General features: G+C 36.6%; 2 protein-coding genes across 3 annotated transcripts in view; one reads left to right on the top strand and one right to left on the bottom strand.

Annotated features, from left to right (window-relative positions):
• LOC127867764 (uncharacterized) overlaps positions 1–6,746 on the top strand; it is a 56,171-nt gene extending 49,425 nt beyond the window's left edge. Inside the window, exons 11-14 of the mRNA XM_052409147.1 lie at positions 146–359; positions 644–802; positions 1,221–1,334; positions 1,931–6,746. Coding sequence (XP_052265107.1) covers positions 146–359; positions 644–802; positions 1,221–1,334; positions 1,931–2,760 — 1,317 coding nt within the window. The 3' untranslated portion in view covers positions 2,761–6,746. The remainder of the gene's footprint in view (positions 1–145; positions 360–643; positions 803–1,220; positions 1,335–1,930) is intronic.
• A 3,317-nt stretch (positions 6,747–10,063) lies between these two features.
• LOC127867765 (GDNF-inducible zinc finger protein 1-like) lies at positions 10,064–25,166 on the bottom strand. 2 transcript variants are annotated; one of them, XM_052409148.1, is made up of 8 exons: positions 24,745–25,166; positions 22,057–22,696; positions 20,820–20,892; positions 20,229–20,388; positions 16,657–17,207; positions 15,218–15,430; positions 14,561–14,750; positions 10,064–11,389 (listed from the first exon to the last, which is right to left on the bottom strand). In XM_052409148.1, exons 1-8 carry the CDS (start codon positions 25,022–25,024, stop codon positions 10,431–10,433), a joined length of 3,066 nt encoding a protein of 1,021 aa, XP_052265108.1. In that variant the 5' UTR covers positions 25,025–25,166; the 3' UTR covers positions 10,064–10,430. The 2 variants fall into 2 exon arrangements, with proteins under 2 accessions (XP_052265108.1, XP_052265110.1); XM_052409150.1 differs by having other exon boundaries at positions 24,720–24,963.
• Positions 25,167–25,180: the final 14 nt, after the last annotated feature.

Below are 25,180 nucleotides of genomic sequence, written 5' to 3'. Positions count from 1 at the left end.
AATTCTCTTCAGAGCAGAATCCATTTGGTAGAAAGTGTTGTTCCTCATAAGCCTGTTTGGACTGCACAGGCTTATCTGGGACAACATTGTGCACACATGTAATAAATCCTGTATTTGCCTGATATTCTGACAACATTATCTTTAGGCACAGGAGGCAATGAGTGAGGGAGGTACGGCAGTCAGCAATGCCCTTGCGCAGGCTGTTGCCAACCAGGCAGCGGTCAGTCAGGCCATAGCGCAGGCAGTGGCCAGTCATGCAGTGGGCAGTGATGAGCCGTACAGCGCAGAGGTGGCAGCTATTGTACAAAACGTGGTCAGCGCACACATGGATGAGGTCCTGGCAGCTAGAAACTATCAAGGTACAGGTGAAATGTGTAGAATTTAACAGCGGGTATGTCATGCACCGATAGACTGCCTGCAACAAGGGATAATTAAACACTCAAAATTGGTATATGGGAATTGGTCTTTCTGTTAGAAACTTTCTCAATAATTGTATGACTGTTTGATATTCTGCCTCCTATGAAAAAATGCTGATAAAAAACATGCAATAATCACATGCTTTACCTTGCTTTAAATGTTATACATATACAGCCAAAGACCAGGGGCCTTTACTATGAGTGATCTTAATAATTAACTATTGCAGTTGGTCCAGAGCTTGGTTTTCCACCCTTGAATGCGAGCCAACCACCGGAGGTTGAGGGGACGGTGGAGGTGAAAACTTCCAAGAAGAAACTGAAGGTCATACCTCAGAAGGAGCGAACACCAGAACAACAGCACCTCACACTGCACAAGTTCAGACAAAGTATGCGATACCTTGGCCTTGTATCATGAACATACTGTCGTGTTCTGAGAAAACTGGGCATAATGCATGTGCGTAAAGTGTCCTCCCAGAACAGCCCGTGCAGTCCATACAGGCTAATCAGGGACGACACTTTCCGCCTAACTTGGATTTTTGCGAAGAAGAGACTTCATTTAAATGGAAAATGTCATAAAAGCGGAGTGTCGTCCCTGATTAGCCTCTGGAGACTGCACATGCGCAAAATGGAAAAATGCTTTATCCAACCAGCATAAAAGCAAAACAGCCTGCTAGTAACTCGCAGTCTGTTCAGGTTTTATGCTGTTTGCTTCTCCTCAGTATCTTACAGTTAGAAATGAAGCCTTTCGAAGTGGTAAATGGTTGCTGATATCATGCCTGTAGAAAGTATTTTGCTTGCCCCTAGAGCTAGCAGTGACCTACCCGGGGGTACAGGCTGTTGACGACTGTACACTGCTGTGCACCTGTGGATCCAAGGTGAAGTTAGGAAGGGCACGGATGCTGCACAACTACTCCAACTGTAAGTACTGACAGGCTACATGGGCTACTGTAAGGACTGACTGGCTACATGGGCTACTGTAAGGACTTGCGGCCGCAGGGGGGGGGGTGTTATCTAAAATGTTCTGGACATACTCCTGCTTTTGGTTGAATTTCTTTACTACATTGCATCAGCAAAAGGGGACAGCTCTCGCAATGTCTTCTTGTGTATGGGAATGCTTAAAGCTCCCAAAACTAAGCTTGCTCTCAAAGTCCATCTTGTGTATTTATATTAAATCAGGGATTTTAATACCTTTTGAAAACCATCAAATGAGCCTGGACTTGAAATGTTCAGGGGTCAAAATACTGAAGTCTAGATATTTTGTTGTATGAATATTTGTTGGTTGTGTAAAAATGTTGATTGTAGAAATTTTTATTACTTAACACAGGGATTGCAATTCAAGCAGAACCCTGCATTTTGATGCAAGCATTTTGCATTATTATCGCTATTGACTCCTCCAAATTATCTTCCTGGCATCATTTTGATGCAAATGCTACCTTGAAACTAACATATTTTTATTGTATTTTTCATTACACAAAATATTGTTCTTAGCTCGACATATATATTATGTATTGCAGATCACCTGAAGCGCTGCAACAACCCTCCCATCACAGCCTGCCACGAGGCAATGTCCCCTTCAATGTCTTTACACGGTATGTACACTGGGCAGGGATCCCCAGGGGAGATAAACATCCCAAACACGGGGCCCAAGGTGATTGCCAAGGAGCTGGAAAGTGTGGCATTTGCAGGGCTTTCGGCCGCTGACCGTGAAACCATTCAGAAACATTTTCTTCTGAACGTTCCCATCCCGTCATCTGATAACACTATTGTTGCTGGTTCAACAAGCACCTCCTCACCGACACAGAGTTTGGATTTATCTATCCCCGGTTCAGGGCACAGTGTTTTAAATACCCCTCATTCAGGAACGGAGCCAGGCGAATTGAGCGGCGGCCATAATGGATCGTCTTCATCAACATCTGATCACAGTTTATCGGATTCAGGTGACACCAGGTTGAGTAACAGTGTTTTAAACGTGCCCCTACCAGGGCACCCCTCAAGTATGTTCAGAAATTCTCGAGTAATTTCTGAAAGCCAATCAAAAGAATCAAACAATAGTGCTTTGAGTGCAGTGTCGTTAATGAACGAGTCTCAATCGTTAGATCTTACTGTGCATAGTTCAACAGGACCTTCTGTTCTAATCGAACACCAGCCAGGCACGGATTTGCGGGTACAAATTCCAAGTTCAATTGCAACTAGCATTGCAGAGTACAGTGGTGAGTTGCCTGATCTCTCGGCGATGAATGCCCTTGCTTTGATTCAGGGGAAGTCGGATCAACCAATGTCCGGAACAAATGATCATGGTGCGGAAACAGCCAATGAGGAGCCAATTAATTTGGCTCATACGTAGTTGTTATTTATAAACATTTTAAACAGAAGAAACATTTTACTTCAACCATGCCCAAAGACATGATATAACCAATTAAATTTTGTTTTTGTTTTTTTCACTTGTTACTTATGTGACTAATAACTGTTGTGATATTACATGTGTGCTATAAATCAATGGACCCCTTTCTCATTTTCAGTGTACATACATTTAATGTGTTATGACAAGTTTCATTATCATATAGATTCATTTTTACATTTTATATTGTTTAAGGGTTGTATAAGTGTCATGATGATTTCATGTTAAAGAATGTTGAACAGCAAAAATACTGTCGGTCTTGATCTTTGTGTAATAACTGCAGTTCATGTAGATTACATGCATACATGTACATTTCAAAATTACAGGAATCAAAAATTGTGTAATACTTATAGGATCATACATTGTTTTAATACTGTACATACAGCTTATAGAAATGTGCTTGTATTTTGTTGGTTGTTTGTGGGATGTATTTTCATCAAAATGAATTATTTTGAATAAAAACAAAAATACTCCTCAAAGATTTAGGTGGACATTGTTGGTAGAAAACATATTTCTGATGTTGCTTTAAAGCAATTTTTAACAGTATTTTTACAATTGTTAGCTTTGCAAAATCCTTTTTTCGTTTAAAATATCATTTGCCAAAATATGTCAATATATCAGAAACATTTGTCATTTAGTTTAAACTAAAGAATCACACTTATAAAATAATACAAGTCTGTTTGTTTAAGGTTTATGTATATAATTGATTGTAGATATCTCTCATCTGTTGCTGAGTATTTAAGCTATTTGCTTTAAATGTTACATGTTTGTTTTATTGTAAAGTAGTATTAAATTGTTTTTGGTATATCTTGTATTTTAGTCACTTGTTAGATTTGTACTGTTTAAAAAAATATGACCAAGAAAATGTACTATTCATGAGACAGTTTTAAAAGCTCTTGTAAGTTACAACTTATTGTCAAGTTAGGATTCTCGCTAAGTGATTCTCACAACTTTAAGGGACTTGTTTAGGTTTCGGTAAATAACAATTTTTGCAAAAACAATTGTCACATTTTAACAAGAATATATATATTATATTCAATCGAAATAACACCTGAAAAATGATCAGATTGTTGCATAATGCTAAATAAAAATTGTTAAATAATGCCGGTCATGGATAACTGTATAACACGCTTGAGTTGCGTTTTTGTAACAATTGGTTTGTTTTCTATAGGTCCCAGATTTTTATATCTTGACAGTATTTTAATTAGACCTCTCTCTTAATAGTAAATTATTTCAGACTTTTAAATCATATGTATTTGTGAGTAAGTATTTTGTGTAACTTACGCAGATCTTTGAAAATGTCTGTTTATTGTTGAGCGTTTTTATAATATGATTACAAGTGTTACAAATCCTAACTACCGGTAACTGATGAGAGTTTATAGAAGAAGCCTCCTGTTACTTTTGGAAGTTACTGTTCAAGTCTTTGAAAGTTCAAATGTTAACAGTTGTGTGTATTGTGTAATATTACTACAAACAGTGTGTGCAATCAATGTTGGGAGAGTTAACAAATCTATTCCTGGGGAATATTTATTAGCAGAATTATTCAGCATACAATACAACAAAGATGTTTTCAACTTAGTCATGTTTTGATAGAATTCCTGCTTGTTTTTTTTACACAGTGCTGCTTTGACAACAGAATCAAATAGTTACATTTTAATTTCTAATAGTCTAAAGAGTTGTTTTCTGGTTTAAATGAATTGAAGGCCATTAGTTGAAATGATTAAAAAAAACATGTGAAATCTACTTGAGAATTTGTATGCCCCCGGATCGAATGATCGAATGTCCCAAAAGTTTAACCTTGGTCATAACTTTAGCAATATTGATGATAGCAACTTGATATTTGGCATGCATGTGTATCTCATGGAGCTGCACATTTTGAGTGGTGAAAGGTCAAGGTCATCCTTCAAGGTCAAAGGTCATCCTTCAAGTTCAAATATATGGCCTCCATGCCGCGCAGTAGGGGGCATTGTGTTTCTGACAAACACATCTCGTGTTTGTATTGAAAATTGTTTGTACTAAAGAAATTATAATTTACTGATTTCTTGTCTAGAAAGCCATGGGTTTGGATTTTTCAAGGCATGGGCGCGTCAATAAACATAAATGGCGCTGTCTTTAATATGTTCATGTCTTGTTGGAGGCATTATAATGATGGAAAGTACCGGTAGATCAAATATGAAAGCATATGCTTTTAACAAAAAGCCTTTGCTATAAGTATTGTGAAGTAATAGTTGAAGTTGACTTTCAAAATTGTGTTTATAATTTTATTTCGTCTTCTGTAGTTTTTGTTCATGATTTATTGACAAAGTTATATTTACCATGGTAAACCACACACTTTTGTGCCATTGAAGTTTTTTCAGCTCACCTGATTGCTCAGGTGAGCTTTTGTGACCGGTCTTTGTCCGTCGTACGTCCGTCCGTTAACATTTGTTCGTAAACACTCTAGAAGCCACGTTTATTGTCCGATCTTCATGAAACTTGGTCAGAAGCTTCGTCCCAATGAAATCTCGGTTGAGTTCGAAACTGGGTTGTGCCGGATCAAAGACTAGGTCACTAGGTCAAAAAAAGGAAAAAACTTGTAAACACTGTAGAAGTCACATTTCATGCCCAATCTTCATGTAACTTTGTCAAAATGCTTGTCTTAATGATATGTTTGTTGAGTTCAAAAGTGCTTCCGGTCCGTTGAAAAACATGGCCGCCAGTGGGCGGGGCAGTTTTCCTTATTTGGCTATAGAGAAACCTTGTAAACACTTTGGAAGTCACAATTTTTGCTCAATCATCATGAAAGTTGGTCAAAACATTGGTTTTATTGATTTCTCGGACGAGTTCTAAAATGGTCCAGATCGGTGAAAAAACATGGCCACCAGTGGGCGAGGCATTTTTCTCTATATGTAATTAGTGAAAACATGTGAACACTCTAGAAGTCACATTTTTTGCCAAATTTTCATGAAATTTGGCAGAACATCTGTTTCCTTGATACGAGAGTTGAGTTGGTTTCCCGGTCAGTTGAATAACATGGCTGCCAGGGGGGGGGGAGCAGTTTTCTTATATTTATATAGTAAAAAAAGCTTGTGAACACTAGAAGTTACATTTTTTGCCCAATCTTCATGAAACTTGGTGAAAAGATTGGTTTTATATATATCTCAGATGAGTTTGCAAATGGTCCCGATGGCGCAATAAACATGGCTGCCAGGGGGGTGGGGCAGTTTTCCTTATGTGACTTTATAGAGAGAAACCTTGTGATTGAACACTATAGAAATCACATATTTTGCCTAATCATCGTGAAACTTAGTCAAAACATTGGTTTTATTGATTTCTTGGAGAAGTTGGAAAATGGCTCAGATCTGTGAAATACGCTTTTTAGCTCACCTGATTGCTCAGGTGAGGTTTTAGGATTGGTCTTTGTCCGCTGTCCGTTTGTCCACATTGGTTGGTAAACACTCTAGCATTCACATTTCTCAAGCATTCTTTATCAAAGTTGCTGAAAAATCTCAGTAAAGTTTGATGATGAGCAAAATCACATAATGCCATAATTATTGCCCTTAGATTGTCCAAATTTTCATTATATTATACAAAATCCTTGTAAGCAAAGTTTGATGTTTGGTAAGGGGGGTCAACTCAAAATATAGGTCACCATTTCAAATCTTACAAAAACACTCCCTAAGCCAGAGTTTTGGTTCAATAATGATGAAACTTGACCAGGATGTTTGTCTGGTCAATATCTAGGTCAAGTTTGACATTAGGTAAAGATTGAATGAACCGACTCCTCTCAGGTGAGCGAACTAGGGCCATCTTGGCCCTCTTGTTTAAACAAGTACTGCAACCAGTCACAGGTTGACCAATATGTGTGATAGGGTTTGGTGTTTTAATCAAATCTTATAATTGTATTCAAAAATTCATTTATTTTGACAATAATTAAACCAATATTGCTGCTGTTCCTGTATTTTCGTTTAATCCGAGCACAACAAAACTAATGATAACATGGTTGGTATAAAGGGTACATTTAAACAATTTATTTGTAAATAGTAAGGGGTATTCCTTGTTTATTTAACAGTGAAAGGCAGAACCAGTCTATCCGTCATTTTGTACATCATTAAGTGACAGTCCTATGTCAGTCATGTTATTTTTGTACCCCCATTACAATTGGTTATGGGGGCTATATAGGAGTCACTTTTTCGGTCGGTCTGTCTGTCTGTCCCCAAAATGTCATCCGATCTTCACCAAACTTGGTCAGAAGTTGTATCTAGATGATGTCTAGGTCAAGTGTGAATATGGGTCATGCCAGGTCAAAAAGGAGGTCACAGGGTCACTTAGTGTGTTTCAAACTGGAAGTTTGTCCGGACCACAACTATGTCATTTATCGTTAGATTTTAAAATGACGTGGTACATTTGTTCATCATCATGGGACGGTGTGTCATATGAAAAAAGTACCTCAATATCTCAAAGGGCAAGGTCACACCTGCAGTTCAAAGGTCAAATGCTTGTCCCGGCCATAACTTTTATGATTTTAAAATCATTTGGCAAATTAGTTCACCATCATTGGACGGTGTGTCGCGCAAAAGAATTATGTCGATATCTCCAAGGTCAAAGTCACACTTTGAGTTCATCGATCATATTTGAGCTTGTCCGTACCCTAACTATGTCATTCATGGTAAGATTTTAAAATCATTTGGAACATTTGTTCACCATCTTTAGACAGTGTGTTGCGCGAAAGAATTACGTCGATATCTCCAAAGTCAAGGTCACACTTAAAGTTCAAAGGTCAAAAATGGCCATAAATGACCTTGTCCGGGCCATAACTATGTTGTTCATTGTGAGATTTTAAAATCATTTGGCACATTTGTTCACCATCATTGGACGGTGTGTCGCGTGAAAGAATTACATCGATATCTCCAAAGTCAAGGTCACACTTTGAGTTCAAAGGTAAAAAATGGCCATAAATGAGCTTGTCCGGGCCATACATGTAACTATGTTGTTCATTGTGAGATTTGAAAATCATTTTGCACATATGTTCACCATCATTGGACGGTGTGTCGCGCGAAAGAATTACGTCGATATCTCCAAGGTCAAGGTCACACTTTGAGTTCAAAGGTCAAAAATTGCCATAAATGAGCTTGTCCGGGCCATAACTATGTCGTTCATTGTGAGATTTTAAAATCATTTGGCACATTTGTTCACCATCATTGGACGATGTGTCGCGCGAAAAATTACGTGGATATCTTCAAGGTCATACTTTGAGTTCAAAGGTAAAAAATGGCCATGAATGAGCTTGTCCGGGTCATAACTATGTAGTTTGTTGTGAGATTTTAAAATCATTTGGCTCTTTTGTTTACCATCATTGGATGGTGTGTCGCGCAAAAGAATAACGTCCATATCTCCAAGGTCAAGGTCACACTTTTAGTTCAAAGGTAAAAAATGGCAATAAATGCTCTTGTCTGGGCCTTAACTATGCCATTCATTGTTAGATTTAATAATTGTGAGAAATGACTCTGTACATTAATTTTGTTCACAGTCATTGGACGGCGTGTCATGTGAAAGAACTCAAGAGTTCAAAGGTCAAAATGGCTATAAATGATAATGGCATAATAATTCTTAAAAATCGCCAAAAATTAGATTCTCTTGTTTTGTGAAGACAGGATGAAAAATAGTCTGTGTCGATGCGGCATGTGGGGGTATACGTCACGTCTGTGACAAGGCTCTAGTTGAAGCTAACTTAAGCTCAAAGTGCGCATGGTAAGCTATTGTGGTCAGTCCAGGTCTGTGGCTTTAAGATTTTGTTAATTATGGGTCTCGAAGCCAGATTGTTAATCCAATGTTGATGATAATTTATCAGAATGTCTATCTTGACAGTATCCAGGCTTGGTTTAAATCTGGTTCGCCTGCGTAAAAAAACTAGGTCACCAGGTGAAATCATAGAAAAAACTTGTAACCACTATTGAGGCCACATTTATGAAACTGTCAGAATGTTTGCCTTGATTACGTATAGGCTAAGTTTGAATCTGTGTCAAATGGATCTAAAAATAAGTCAGCTGTTCAAATTTAAGAAAACCCAAATTACCACTCTAGAAGCCACATATATTACCAAATCTTGATGAAACATGGTCAGAGTGTCAATATCAAAGCATTGTTTACATCTAGGTAAAGTGGGGTCAAAATCTAGGACACCAGATCAAGTCTTTGACAATTGTTGTACCTGCAATGCAGGTGAGTGGTTTAAGTTTTCCAAGTTGTAAGTAAGATATCCTTGGCTAGCGTCATAACATCTTTAACAGCTATTATTATTTTGTTGCAGTTTTACAGGAAGTATTCAAGATTGCTTGTAAGAAGGGCAAACGAAACCCAAAGTATATGTATTTAGTAAATTATCTTCAAAATGAATGTGAAATAAACTTTATCTAATGTCTTGTCAAATAGTACTAGTGAAAGCTTTATCCAAAGTATTCTTGCAGTGCATATTTACACTGCAATACTGATGTCTGTCACAAAATGCTTGGCACCAACATTTATGATTACTGCGTTAAGTAAGTATCCATTTTCTGTTTCTTCCATGTGACCTTCATTTCAGCAATGGACTGATTGATGTCTCAAACAGCATATTTCAGACCTTAACACAAATCTTTCATAAGATCATTGATCAGATTGGACCTTGGTGTGTGCATAGAGACAGCAAGTTTTAAGAGGGAAACTATCATTGATTCATGTGCAGACACTTTCCTGTTTTGATTGAAAGAACGTTTCTTCTAAACAAAAATCCAGTTTAGGTAGTCAGAAAGAACTGTTTCTCAAGTACTTGCATTAATGCCCATTTTCACAGAGTGTGGCTCATTAACAATGGTATTTCAAACAAAACTGATTATTGCTTGTTGATATTTAAAAAATATCAATTGCTACAGGCTTGTTAACCTGTATGTATGCGAATGTCCTTGTAAGTAGAACAAAGAGGGTAGGCAAGTTGTAAACAAAATGTCTAAAACAATGTACTTACTCAAGTATTTAAAACTCTTTTATATTGGAAAGATTAGAACACTTACCACTATATTTGTTAATATTGATACATTATTTTTGTACGTCTCTTGACAGCTATTTGTACATTCTTGTTAAAAAAGCGATTGTTTACCTCAAAAACCATTTGCTGCTTTTTATTATTTACATTTAATTTTCCTGGCATTTCAAAGTGATTGTACATGTGAACTTGACATGTTTGTATATTTACTCTAGAGTAGAACAACTCTGAAATATAGACGATTTAAACTATTGTTTTATCTTGTTTAATTAAGAATTGTTCGACATATTTAGAAAATGGAGAAAATATTACTAGAATCCATCAACATTTTAAACTCTGTATGGGGTAAAAGCATGCTTGTTAATCTTTTAAACATGTATAACCACGGGGTTTACATGGATATAATTGGCAGACCGACCATATATTAATGTAATCTTCTGTTTCAAGTTTGTTAAAAATAACGTGGTTCCGTTATATATTATAATTCTTAACAACAAATACATGCATTATACAAGCCATCTTTCAGTCTTTTAAAAACCTTATGCAGATTTTGATAACAAAAAATCATTTCTTCTGTCTGAAAAATGCTGAAAATGTCAAAAAGATGGTCATTTTTCTAAAGATTAGAAGGTTCATACTGGCCACCATAGTAATAGTGCTCCGAGTATCCTTGAAACCCCCATTGGCTTGCAGTCTGGCTGACCTTGGATTCATTTGTCTCTGCGACATGGGATGTCGAAGGGTAGAGCTGGTAACTCAAGCTTTCAGAGCTCAATATTTCCATAGTAACCTGATTTCGTAAAGGAGGTTCCGAGTTTACTTCAGATAAAGTGTTATAATGTGGTGGGTACAACGACTGTGAGCTTGGCACTAATGCTGTACCGGCATTCCGTTTTAAGAATGGTGATTCATCTTGAAGAGTTTGCAACTCGAAACCAGTGAACATTTCATTGTTAGGTAGATTAGATAGGTAATTTTGCACCATTTGTGAGGTCCCATTGATGCTGTTTAAGTCAGCATTTTCTGAGGCACTTTGCATGGGTCCAGCTACGATAGACGGTGCTACACATGTCACAAAACTTGAGTGATCATTCCCTTCAGGAGCTGCATTGTTGGATTGAGAGTCCTGCAAACCATAGGCAGCAGAAGCCTTATAGTCATTATCAGTCCCAGAAATTGTGTCTGGATTGCCATCTGATGTAGCGGAATTGTCCATTGATACTTGTAATCTGTGTATTTCCTTCATACTAGGATTGTGCATGACAATACTATCATCTGATACGGAAGAAGACCCCGAAGAGGCTTCAATATCAAGGGCAATAACTGAGGGCCTGCCCCTTGCGGTGGGTGGAAGGACAGTGGCCCGATTCCTCCTGCGAACTTGGTCTGCCGGTTCCCGGGGTTGGTAACCGGTGCCACCGGATACATAGTGACTGGCCGGTTCTCGGTTCTCCCGGATCACACACTGCCTCCAGGTGTCCCTGTCCAGGTTGTGGACCATCAGCAAGTGTTTACGAACCAGGGGCCCTTCAGAAAAGGCTTTTGAACAGAGGCTGCATTTAAAAGGTTTTTCACCTGAAATACAAGACAAATGAAAATCTATACTTAGTGAATTATAACTTATAAGACATATTTTGTCTTAAACTTAAGTTTTAAAACATATTGCTTTAATAATTACCAATCATTACTGGTGCATGTATGAACATTGAATTTCACAAGTGTAGTGTGTGTCAAGTGTGTCGGTCATAAAACAGTAGCAGAAGAATTTTTGTTGGGATTTGAGACCGTTTGGGGTTTATAAATATTGTTTACTTTATGTTGGCCTTTAATTTGAAAATATACCTGACTTTCACAATTTAATTTAACCAGGTAAACAAGAACAATGCCCCCTAATGCGCCACTTTGAAGCCATATATTTGACCTTGAAAGATGACCTTTACCTTTCACCACTCAACATGTGCAGCTCCATGATATACACATGCATGCAAATTTCAAGTTGCTATCATCAATATTGCAAAAGTTATGACCAAGGTTTAAGTTTTGGACAGACACACACAATGACAGACAGACACATACAATGACAGACAGAAAGACAGGCCAAAAACAATATAACCCAGATCATTCGATCCCGGGGCATAAAATGCATTTAAAACCAACAAATCACGGATTGAAACTGAACTTTCATGTATATTCCACACTTGTATCAGATACAATACGCTTGAGCTCACAACTCATACATATAATTTACAACAGTTACTGGTTATATGCAGTATATACCTTCAGTATAAACTAGTGTTTGTGTTTTCTCTATGCAAAGGTCTTTCTGCAGTGAAGGCTGATCAGATGGGACCTCTTCCAAGCCTGCTTGTAATTACACTAGAATTATTTAACCCATTACCACTTAGTATGTACCTATTATCACGCATTTGTAGTCTCTTAAAAATTAAATTTAATTTAAGATCTTTCTTACAAGGTTCAAGTTTTTAAGTCTTCATCTCAAAACTAATATACTGATGAGCAGCAGACAAAATACAACCTGAACAGACTGTGAGCAACTAATTTCTGAACAGGTGCTCTCACAAAGTGAAGGTCTGTCTGCAGGCACACTGAACAAGTACATGTACTTATTCTGTGTGTGCCTGGTCTGTAGACAAATCTTCACTACGAGATATCACACTGGTAAGTTTGTTTTGTGGGCACTGACTGAGTCATGTCAATGTTATTGTAATACAAGCAGACTCTGAAGAGGCCCTATAAAGTGGGCCTGTACTGCAGGAACAGACAGAAAGCACAAATGCACATTATCTGACCTCATTTTGACTTTGAATTGACCTACTTTTGGACTAAGTCAGAGGGTCAAATTGTGGTAACCTAAAAAATGACGCTTTTCAAACATCAATACTGCTTGAAACAAAGCATTGATACTTGCATGAATGATGCCAGTGAACAAGGGATGAGAATTAATATCTGACTATTCAAATAAAGAATGAATATTCGAATCTCCAACATTCATATTAGAATGTTTGTTTTTAGGCAAACTTCCAAAACGATGTGTAACTTCAGTCTTTTTTTTCAGTGCAGACGACTTTCATGTATCAGTTAATGTTTTGATAACAGCCTTTATCAATTAATGAGATGATAATTGGCATGCCTGAGTGTATCAGGAGAGGTGTGGTGTATTTATTGGTTTTTATTAGGCAGTTTGCAAAGGTGTTAATACACCATGTTTAATCTATTGACTGTCTGCTATAATTGACATAATTTTAATTGCTATATCCATGTATTAAATTCATGAGTATCAAATCAGAATTTAGTTACTCATATATCAACCAAGTAATTTTGTTTGCAATAAGTATCAATTCATTTAGTTTCAAGAGTGTTTATTTCAAACTTGCTATATGTTCTAGATACATCTACAATTTAGAGTTAAAGCAAGTTAAATCGATTCACAATGCCTCCTTCTTGTGTTAGGAAATATTTTACGTGCTCAAAAGATAATACAAAATACATGAAAATCATGGTAACATGTTGACCAGAAATATGTTATCTTTTGAAAATTAAATAAATTACTAGTATGTGAAAATGAAGAATATAAAAATCAATTATCGTTTTCAAAAATGATTTATCTATCCCCTTAGTAAAAGCTGCATTTAAGGTTGTAGTGGTATACGTGCCAAAAAGGAACAGTACTACAACTCAGAAGTTTTTAAGTTCGGACATTAAAATCCAAGGTCCATAAAATCGAATATTCAAATAATAGAGACAAACGAATATTCAAATATCATTTTCAGTATTCTTTCTAATCCCTACTTTGAATACTTTCAATAGTTACACATCTACATCACCTGACCTAATTTTGACATTGGCATTGACCTAGATTTTGGACTTATTCAGACTTTCTTGGTTAGCCCTAACAGACCATTCACTCCACATCAATACAACTTACAAAAAAGCTTTGATACTTCCATTTAATAATGAGCACCGCATAATGGTTGCCAACGCTTGGCCTGGGTGCAGTGTTTAATAAATGAAAGCTTGTCAGATTTATTTTTTTAGAGGTCCCAGTGACATTGACCTTTGACCTAGTGACCCAAAAACGGGTGTGGCGTGTAAAACTCATCAAGGTGCATCTACATATGAAGTTTCAAAGATGTAGGTGGAAGCACTTTGATTTTAGAACCAATGTTAAGGTTTTAGCACGGCAGACGACGAGCTGGCGGTGACAACACGTGTACCTCGTGTTTTCTCAGAAAAAAGCCGAGCTAATAAAATAACCTGATCTCATTTTGGCTTTGAAATTGGCCTACTTTCATATTAAGACTTACTAATACGGGCTAACAAATCAATACTGACAAGGCTTTTAATTGTGGGCATTTGCATTTATTGAACCCACCAACTGGTATTGTTTTTAGTGAGGCTGTTTTCAGAGAAAACCCGAGGTATTGTCATAGCCTGCTCGTCGTCCGCTGGCGTCGTGCTAAAACCTTAACATTAGCTCTAAATAATATGTAGATGCACCTTGATGAGTTCTACACGACACACCCATTTTGGGTCACTAGGTCAAAGGTCACTGTGACCTTTAAAAAAAAAAAAAATTCTGACAAGCTTTTGCAGCAGAGCGTGGCAACCGTTATGCGGTGCTCTTGTTAATACTATTATTAGGGACAAACTTTGGCTCCAACTTATTTCAGACAACAAAAATTTGTTGCAACATATTTTTGACCCAATGAAACTCCTTTTGTGTACCTGTGTGTATGCGTTCATGTCTGAGCAGTGATTGCCTTTGGGTGAATGTCTGTCCACAGTACAGGCAGACCTGAGCTGGCATCTTCTTGTGCACACGCTCATGTACCAGCAGGCACGTCTTCTGCCTGAACGCTTTCCCACAATGGACGCACTTGAAGTGTCGCACAGCGTCATGAAGGTATCGGTGTTCCTACATATAGAATACTATGTAAGTGTTGAATACAGATAATTATGTATATTTAAGGAGGTGTAGAAAACCTAAACCACAAGCTCCGGAGATCGGTTCAGGTTTCCATGCCCCGCATGGGGCATATAAAGAACACATCAAATGAAATAATGAAATTTACCAAAAAAAAGTCAATTTACTGAGCATGTTTGCTGTTTTCAATATGGTGTGATACAGCATAGTCTACACCACCAGGTAATACTTCATCATAATAGGCATGATGAAGGGATGAAGCAACAGTTGTAAATCCATGATAGCCTGCATTAAAAAAACTTGTACTAAATCTTCCTAAATAATGAAGGCAATGACACGTATAACGTTTTTCTCATATAAACTTTGATTAAAATCTATACTATTCAGGCAAAAGAATGATAAGATAGCAAAGTTTAGCATACAGTTGACTCAGAAGCTGCACTGAAACCATAATTCACCTTCAATGACTTGTCATACGTGAAAGATTTCCCACATATCTCGCATGAGTATGGTTTCACTCCGAGATGTGCATTGGCATGCATAAGATAGGAGCGACGACCGCTAAACGTTTTTCCACACGTTGGACAACTGAAAGTCTTCTTCATATCCAGATGCTGAGACTTAATGTGGTTACTCAAGGAAAATTTGGTCGTATATTCACGATCACATACCTGAAATAATGACATGAAATTATATTGTAACCCTTTACCACTAAGATACGCACTTTGATATGTTTGAAGACCCCTAGAAAATTTAAGTCACTCGCAGGCTGTTCTGGTTTTATGCTGGTTGAATATAACCATTTTCACTTTGCCACTGAGTGAGAAAGGGTTAACCTACTTAAGAAAAATATAATGAGATAACACTATACCATTATTTCTGAAGAGCAAATAATGACCATTGTGGTAGGCAAGCTTGGCTACAAAATTGATAACGCTGTTTAATGCTCTGTTTACTATATCCATTGGCTAGAATTCAAGTGGCAACTAATGTTAAATGCTATAAAATCATGGTAGAACCATGACTTAGTACATGTATATCTGAATAAAGACTCACAAACTAAAATGTAATACTCTGCCCTTGGGGCTAAATTCATGTGCTTAAAGTTTAGTAGAAGATTAGTCTGGGCAAACAAGGATGACACTTTTACAGAGCTTTTTTTCCTTCTGCAAGAATGGCCGTTGTTCACAATTTTGGGAAATTCGCGACTCAAATTTTCACAATTTCAAGAAGTTCACAACTCAAATTTTCACAATTTCAAGAAGTTTGCGACTCTAATTTTCACAATTTTAGTAAGTTTACGACAGATTTTTTTTCACAATTTTAAACATTTTGCGACTCATTTTTTTACCAAATGGGGCAGCCAAGGCTGCTTCACAAACACTGGAAAAAAGCCCTGTTTTCACTTGGAATGTATGGTTTAAAGGAAATCTCTCAGAAGCAAATATCCTTTCTAGATCGAGTGTCGTCATAAATTAGCCTTTGCCAACTGCACAAGCTAATCTGGGACAATACTTTTTTCACATGCATTAAGTTTTCCAACAGCGGCGCTCATTAATTTGAGCAGGATGTAAGTTCCTCAAGCAAACATGATTTATTTCTGAGCTATGGTATTATCCAGCTTCTTTAATAAGAGAATATAAAATTGTTATGGTAGTAAAAAAAAAACAAGTAAGCAAACTTGTTTATCACTTCTTTATAAAGATATTGAGCACAACTATTGTTTTAAAATTTAAAAAAGTGCGTTAAAAAATGTTTTCAATATGAAACAAGTTACCTACTTTACATAAAATAATTACATGCATATTGTACAATCTACATCCCAAATAATTGAATGGCTGTGAGGTAAATTAGTCATATTCTTTTTGAGTAACCATTTAAAAATGCCATCCCATACCTGACATCGAAACATGTCTTTCTTGTAATTCTCCCCATGACTGGCCACATGTTTATTGAACACATATTTGGACTTGTACTCTTTCTCACACACTGTGCACGTGAAGCGCTCTTTCGCATGCACCACCTTCTTGTGGCGGTTCAGGTCCTTTCCAAACACAAATGCTTTCTCGCACAGATCACACTGGAATGCATCTCTGTTCTGAGCGCCCTTGCAGTTGACAGAGAGCAGGCCGTGGACTCGCCCCATGTGGTCAGTCAGCCGGTCCCTCCGTGTACTCTGATAGTCACACTGTTCACACTTGTAAATAGTCGGTACTACACTTTTGTCATCACTTATGTTATCATGGTCCATGCTGAGGTTACGTTGTTTGCTTTGTTGTTTTGAGGTTTGCACTCTGTTATTAGTTTTTTCAGATCTCTCAGTTCGTTCTGCGCGTTGCTTGCTTTTTGGTTTAGGTTTTTGCACTATGTTGTCACTTTTGTTAGAACTTTCAATGCCTTCTGGGAGTTGTTGCTGATTTGGACTTTTCTGTGGTTTCTTTTTTTGCACTGAAACCAAAGCATAAAACCAACGTAAGTGTTTGTTTAACAAAATCTCTTCTGAACAAAAATCCAGTTTATGCAGACAATGTTGTTCTTGATAAGCCTGTGTGGTCTGCACAGGCTAACCTGAGACGACACTTTACACACATAAACTAAGCCAAGCATTCCTAGAACCTGGTTCCTTTATGTTCCAGTACAAGTAAATTTATTGTCAAGCATTTTATGTTGTGTCTGACTTTTGGAAATTTTTGTTAAAATAATGACTTATTAACATAAATTCCTACAGCAGCATTTATTTCTGTTTATATTTCAGGGTTTTTTCTGCCTATTTTGGGAAAAGGAGTGTGACCAAATTGGGAATTTTTTATCGACAAAATTGTCCATTTTGGAAATTTTTGCATCGATGAAACCGCTCATTTTGGGAAAACATTGTGAATTTATCATGCTTAAATAAGTCAGTGGTTTAATAAATAAATTTGTTTTTATTTGTTATTTTGTCTTTTTTATATAAACACATGCAATATCTGGCATGTTCAACGTTTTGTCAAGAACTGCAATTTTGTCTTTCAGTTTCAGTTATACACTGAGATAAGTTTTTTACAGTCAAAAACTTAAAGCAGATATTTTTGACAAAAACAAACAATGGTTAGTGACACAAGTTGCATAATTTTTCTCTGCTTTCTGTTTTTGAAAGCATCACACAGCTCCTCCAATGTTTTGTCATTAGGGTCTAGATCTTCAATGCAGGTACAAAGTGTAAGCATCAGATGGGTAAGTTTAAACCAAACCGTGTGGTAATAGGGAGCACACCAGGTTAATAATAATTTTATAATCATAAGACACTTCTTTCTCATAAACTAATAATCATAAGTCATAAGACACTTCTTTAAAAAAAAAAAAAAAAATTTTTTTTTTTTTTTTTTTGAAATTGGGATTTTTTTTTATAATTTCGGTTTGGGATCGGGTCCAATTGCTTTGGGAATGCCTCCGTTTTCCGGAGGCCAAGACAGTGCTGAAAAACCCCTGTATTTTATCTTACACAATATTTATTCCTGAGGGAAATCATGTTCAGCCAACAAATATGCAATACAAGAGATGTCCCAAGATAGCGTGCTCGACTAATCTCATGCTTTGAAAGTGCAATGCACATGTTCTGTCCTTCAACTGATAGACTGTTAATAACTGTGAAAACATATTTTTTGCTGAATATTTGTTAAAGTTACATGGTAAGTTTAATCAAACCTGAAAATAAAGATAACACGAAAAACCTGCCCATTTTCATTTGTTATAATAGTTAAATTTATTGTATGTAAATATATCCAAAACCTCCATCAAAACTCAACTTGATGAGTAGAAACTGTTTTCCTAATATATGTGACATTCTTATTGACGTGAAAGGCCCAAAATGTAATCCCAGGGTAAACAAGTACCTATGCTACATACAAAATTTTAGCGCAACACCTCAAAGCAAAGTCAAATTATCTTCTAAACTTTCAGTAACAGTGACCTTGGCCCAAAATGCACCCTCCCCCACCTAGGCCTGCATGAACATAACCTTTACAGAAAAGTACAGCACAATACAGCCTTTTGAATCTATGTACTGTAATTAAAAGAAATTCGTTATTCCATTTCTAATAGCAGTGACCCTGACCTTACCGAGCCCAAATGCAATCGCACACTATATAAGCGCGTCAGCTATCTCCACAATTTCATTAAAACATTTTTATCGAACTGAAGTTATTAAATATCTCGCCCTTACCTATGGCCCCAAATGCAGGATCTTAATACAAACTTGCTATATCTTAAGTTTAATTAAAGTTTGTCCAAGCAATCTTCCATTATTGTCTAACAAAAAACAAACTTTAACGTTAAATGTGTACCGGTAAGTACAAATGGTGCATCTTTCTGCTAAATTGCAGGTCAGCAGTGTGCCCCTTGGTCAGTGACCATATGTACTGACAACTAAGAAATACATTAATATTCTGTTTTGAATATTTAAATATTCAGTTGATGAATGCAAATGTTAACCTGAATATTCTAAACAAGGGACAAAATTGTCACAAAACCAGGTTTTCAACTCAAGTGGTGACCTTGACCTTGGAGATATCAATGTAATTATTTCGTGTGACACACCGTCCAATGATGGTGAACAAAGGTGCCATATGATTTTGAAATCTCACCATGAACGACATAGTTATGGCCCGGACAAGCTCATTTATGGCCATATTTGACATTTGAACTCAAAGTGTGACCTTGGAGATATCGACATAATTCTTTCGCGCGACACACCGTCCAATGATGGTGAACAAATGTGCCAAATGATTTTAAAATCTCTAAATGAACAACATAGTTATGGCCCGGACAAGCATGTTCCGCCAAACCGCCCGCCAGCCCACCCGCCGACATTCGCCAATCAAATAACCAGTTTTTTCCTTCGGAAAACCTGGTTAACAAACAAGAGATGTGTTTGTCAGAAACCCAATGCCCCCTATTGTGCTGCTTTGAAGCCATATATTTGACCTTTGACCTTGAAGGATGACCTTGACCTTTCACCACTCAAAATGTGCAGCTCCATGAGATACACATGCATGCCAAATATCAAGTTGCTATCTTCAATATTGCAAAAGTTATGACCAAAGTTAAAGTTTAGTGACAGACACAGACACACATACAATGACAGACAGACAGGCAAAAAACAATATACCCCCAATCATTCGATCTGGGGGCATAAAAAGGACCATAATTATGCTAATTTGAAGGTTAGATTTGCAAGTCTTACCCATGACCTGGCGTAATGATGTCCACGATGAGTGTGAAGTTTTGATTGAATATCTGTTTGTAGTTACAGAGAAATGTACATATTGCACACAAACCAATAAAATTCAGATACAACAAAAAATGGTCCACTGTTTTTGGCAAACCTTGTACTTCCAGTAAAAAAACGGCATTTAAATGTTAATGATTTGGAATTTAATGTTCACCATGTGTGCAAGAAAATTTCACAAATATTTTTATTTACAAATTTACCTGTAAAGGTAGCCTTATTTTCAATTAAATGATTTTCCATGTTTTCCATGAAATGTGTACTAGTTGTTTTGGTCACTCTCTTGTTGTTGTTTCTTGTTGCCCTTTCTGCAGGTCTCTTACTTGCGACCTTTGAACCAGCTGCCCTGGAAAACTGCTTGTTCTGGAAAATGAAAAGTATATCTCAAAGAAAATATAATTTAAATGGCAAAAATGGAATGACAATAAAACACATTTGTTGTGTAAACTTATGCACTTCAAGAACAATGGTATTTTTAAAGATTTCCTCTTAAAAACTACATTTATATCTACTAAATAATTGTTAGTTACAATAACCCTGCCAGTATATAAAATAGAACATATTTCTATTGTGAAAAAAATTAAAAAGACTACATAGTTATCATTTTAACTGTTAAACAAAAAAAATTGAAGTTTCTCTAATGACCACAAGTTTGAGATTAAAAGGTTCATACTTGCAATCAGACTTTTTTATCACATTGCGCTTTGGCCTTCAGAATTCAAAATGGGGAAAAATAATGTGTAACTTATGTTCATTATCAAAGCGGCAATGACTTTAAAAAAGTGTGTGGCTACCTTGTTACCCTGTTTTCTTTTGTCTGACTTCTTGACAAGGAGTTGGTCTTTACAATTCTCTTCTGTCCTATCACTGTTAAGAAAAAAAAAATCCAGTAAGAAAGGTCTTTCATTAAATTTAACTTTCTAAGAGACTACAAATGTGTCAAAGAACGTATCTAACGTATCTAAGTGGTAGAGGGTTAAATATTGTTGGTAGTCGAGCAGTTATCACCTGCATCAAAATTAATTAATTCTCGAAACAAATAGACATACCAAAGGATGACAAGTGGCCTATCTCACTTTTTTATTATCTGTATTCACATTATTAGAATTCCTCGATTTATTCAAGAACAGCATTTCATATGTCTTTTTCCAATCAATACAAACAAGGGTTGTTTGTAAAACATGCATGCCCCCCAAATGGACTGTCAGTTGTAGTGGCAGCTATTGTGTGAATACGTTTTTTGTCACTGTGACCTTCACCTTTGACCTAGTGACCTGAAAATCAATAGGGGTCCCCTGCCAGTCATGATTAATGTACCAATGAAGTTTCATGATCCTAGGCCTAATTATTCTTGAGTTATCATCAGGAAACCATTTTACTATTTCGGGTTACTGTGACCTTGACCTTTGACCTAGTGACCTGAAAATCATAAGGGGTCATCTGCGAGTCATGATCAATGTACCTATGAAGTTTCATGATCTTAGGCGTAAGCTTTCTTTAGTTATCATCCGGAAACCATTTTACTGTTTCGTGTCACTGTGACCTTGACCTTTGACCTAGTGACCAGAAAATCAATAGGGGTCATCTGCAAGTCATGATCAATTTACCTATGAAGTTTTATGATCCTAGGCCTAAGCATTCGTGAGTTATCATCCGGAATCCATTTTACTATTTCGAGTCACTGTGACCTTGACTTTTGACCTAGTGACCTGAAAATCAATAGAGGTCATCTGCCAGTCATCATCAATGTACCTATAAAGTTTCATGATCCTAGGCCTAAGCGTTCTTGAGTTATCATCCGGAAACCATCTGGTGGACGGACGGACCGACCAACATTAGCAAAACAATATACCCCCTCTTCTTCGAAGGGGGGCATAAATATTGTATCCCAATTTTGGAAGGGCAGTAAAATTTAAGATTCAATTTGGGACTAGGTCAAGTTACAGATACTTTGTAGAATGAAGATTAAGTTGGATGAATAAATCACATACAACTGTTTCAGGCTGAATCCTTGAAAAAAATTGTACTTGCCTGAAGGCTGAATCCCCTGCAGTACTCCCCTGGACAGAACAACCCTTGCTGACAACAGATTCTGCTGATTTAGTCTCACATGCTAAAGCGCCTGCATGATCTGTCTCAGTAACAGTAACAATTGTATCAAAATAAGGATCAAGTGGTTGAGTAGTTTCATCACACTGAGAACTCACAGTCATATTCTTTAGCTCAGAAATGTCAGAAGATATGAGAGTTGATTGCACAGTGGGCTCTGGTTCATTTGCAGCTGTGTTTATGTCTACATACGCAGTTCTTTCATTGCTATGTAGAACATCATCAGTCTCTGAATCATTTGCATCAATGCAAGGTTCAACTTGCTCTGGAGATGCTTTATTTGCATGAAGATTGTTTACCAAATCATCCTCCACTTGTTCAGTTATATTGCTTTGTGAGAACCACAATGCATCTTCTAACGGAAGACAAGGACCTTTCTGTAAAGCTTTAAGCAGTTCTTCCTGTTTGATATTTTGACCAGTCTTTGTTTTTTGAAAGTCATTCAGAACTTCCTTGATGTCTATTTCTTTTGGGGTTTTAAAACCCTTGTCTTTGTATTGAATAAAAACATCAGGCTCTGGAACTATGCTTGGTGGCATTTTGCGCCCTCTCTTTGGATTGGCTGAAAAGAAGAATAAACTGTGAGCATTTTCTTAAAAAAAAAGAAAAGAATTTCAGCTTTAAAATTGCAGCTGTGAAAAATTTAAAACAACGTGGAGGTCCTGGGCACCCATTTCGCCAAAATGGGGATCAATGACCAAAGATAAAACTATCTTGTGAAATTGCAGAGATAATATACTTCATTAAACCTTTTAAATGTTTCAGCTAAATTACAATTTGCTGTTAAACATTTAAAGGGGCCTTTTCACAGATTTTGGCATTTTTTTAACTTATTCATTAAATGCTTTATATTGATAAATGTAAACATTGGATCGTAAAAGCTCCAGTAAAAAATCAAGAAAAAAATTAAAAAAGGAAAAGAACATTGCCCGGAGCAGGTTTCGAACCAATGACCCCTGGAGTCCTGCCAGAGTCCTGAAGTAAAAACGCTTTAGCCTACTGAGCTATTCCGCCGAATACACATTCTTGACGTATTTTATACCTTATATAAGCAATCTTCGTAGTTGCACAAAATTTAACGACAAAAACAGAACTCTCCAAATTATTCAATCGTTTCGCGTTGCAACGCTTTATAATTTTTAGGTTTTAAAATCGTCAAAAGATGCATATAATGGCTATATTAGAGCATGGTTAATGTTCAGTATTACTGTTTCCTCACAAATATCATAACTAAAACGAAAACTTACGAATCTGAAACAACTTTTTTCAATTTTGTCAATTTACCAAAGCGTGAAAAGATCCCTTTAATTATATCAGTGTTATCCTCCAGTTACGGCATATCGAGTGGTTATGGAAATGATTAATGGGATTTCTGAATTATTGGTCATTGACCATAAGTCATTAATATAAGGTCGCGGTGGTGTAGTAGATGAGGTGTCCGCATAGGGGTTGGGAGTTTGTGGGTTAGCTCCCTACTTGGGGAGCTTTCTCATAATCTCCTCCAGACACCAAAGACTGGTTCATCCCAGGAAACGGACTCAACAGTGTCCATATCTGCCTATAATAGGCCTTCCCGTAATAGTCAGCAATTTACTGTAGCAGGTTTTTTTTCCACTTTTTGGGAAGATAGCCCAATTGGAATTGGGAATTTTATCGGCATTTTCATGAAATTGGGAAAATAAAATCATTAGCTTTTTTTTCCACATGAAAAGTCCACTGATTAGGGAAATACTAAATTTGATATAACTCTTTATAAGCATTCAAATTAAAAGAACAAAATCATATAATACTTTGTTAGATGTAATTGAATTGAAATTGAGATGAAATACGCATTAGACTTCTTTCTAAAAAAAAATAAAAAAAAAAAAAAAACATTTTTTTTTTAATTGGGAATTTTTTGCCACATTTTGGGAAAAAAGTATACTTTCTGGGATTGGAAACATAGCCGGGCCAAAAAAAACCCTGTTAAGGAAGTATTCTCGAGTCGATGTAACAAATAATCGAAAATATTTTAGATTTAATACAATAAATTCGGCAAAATAACAAATACGCACAGCAAGACTTATTTACAGTCCATCAATTCATTTATTGAGATCGTTCAAGTGCTTCCCCTTTTTTCCATAACACTAAGATTCTGCTATGAAAACATACGAGGAAAGTTGTGTACTGAGTCACCTGTTTCGGTCGATTGACTCCAGACCTAAATATTTCGGCGAGGGTTGTCCAAACAGTTACATTAAAATAGTAGTGACTTAGCAGGCCTTGGCATACTGGGAACTATCAAAAACGAAGTTTCTGTATGTTGATGATATTTTTGTAAAAAGAGCAAAAAAAAGCAATCGCAAAAATGATCAAAATGTCGATGTAAATCAATTCAGATTTAAATCTGTACATGTTATGTCCTTATTTTTTGATAAACACTTCGAGTAGCCGTCGATGTTGACATTTGCTATGTCCACACAAAACAATGACGTCATTCGTCACTTGGATAGAGCGCACGCGCAATAAATCTACCATCGACCGAAATAGGTGACTGGACGATACGAAGTAGAAGATAAACATTTGTATCCGTTATGTTGGCATACATTTGTATCCGTTATGTTGACATACATTTAATTTTGACGAACTTTTCTTTAGGTTGTGGTAATTTTTTCTCGTGACTGCGAGAGGAAGCCGCTCCCTCATCGTGTCCGTTCAGAAGCAGCCTGGAAAGCACTGCGTGTGCTTCTTTTATTGAATCCCATGGGCCTGTCAAACTAAAAGTAGTGTCCGATTTTTCAATTCTAACCCCGCATTTTTGTTCAACGTATACGAACTTGGTTGCTATTATTTCAGGGTCAATAGTATCAACAATTTCTTGCGATATTCGTGCTTTAGCAATTGCAAACATTATTTTGTTTATAGTAGGATAAATATTCAGACGAAAACTTTTGCCCTAACACCGCTTGTTCAGACTATACCGAACAGTAACGGTAACAAAACACGAAATAATATAGAGTTAAAATTAATATTCACGGATTAAAGTAATTTTTCTTGTGTGTTTTTG

This window comes from Dreissena polymorpha, chromosome 2, assembly GCF_020536995.1.
Source record: "Dreissena polymorpha isolate Duluth1 chromosome 2, UMN_Dpol_1.0, whole genome shotgun sequence".
Classification (NCBI taxonomy): domain Eukaryota; kingdom Metazoa; phylum Mollusca; class Bivalvia; order Myida; family Dreissenidae; genus Dreissena; species Dreissena polymorpha.
Note: the sequence above shows the minus strand (reverse complement) of the source record. Positions and strands in the feature narration are given on the sequence as shown.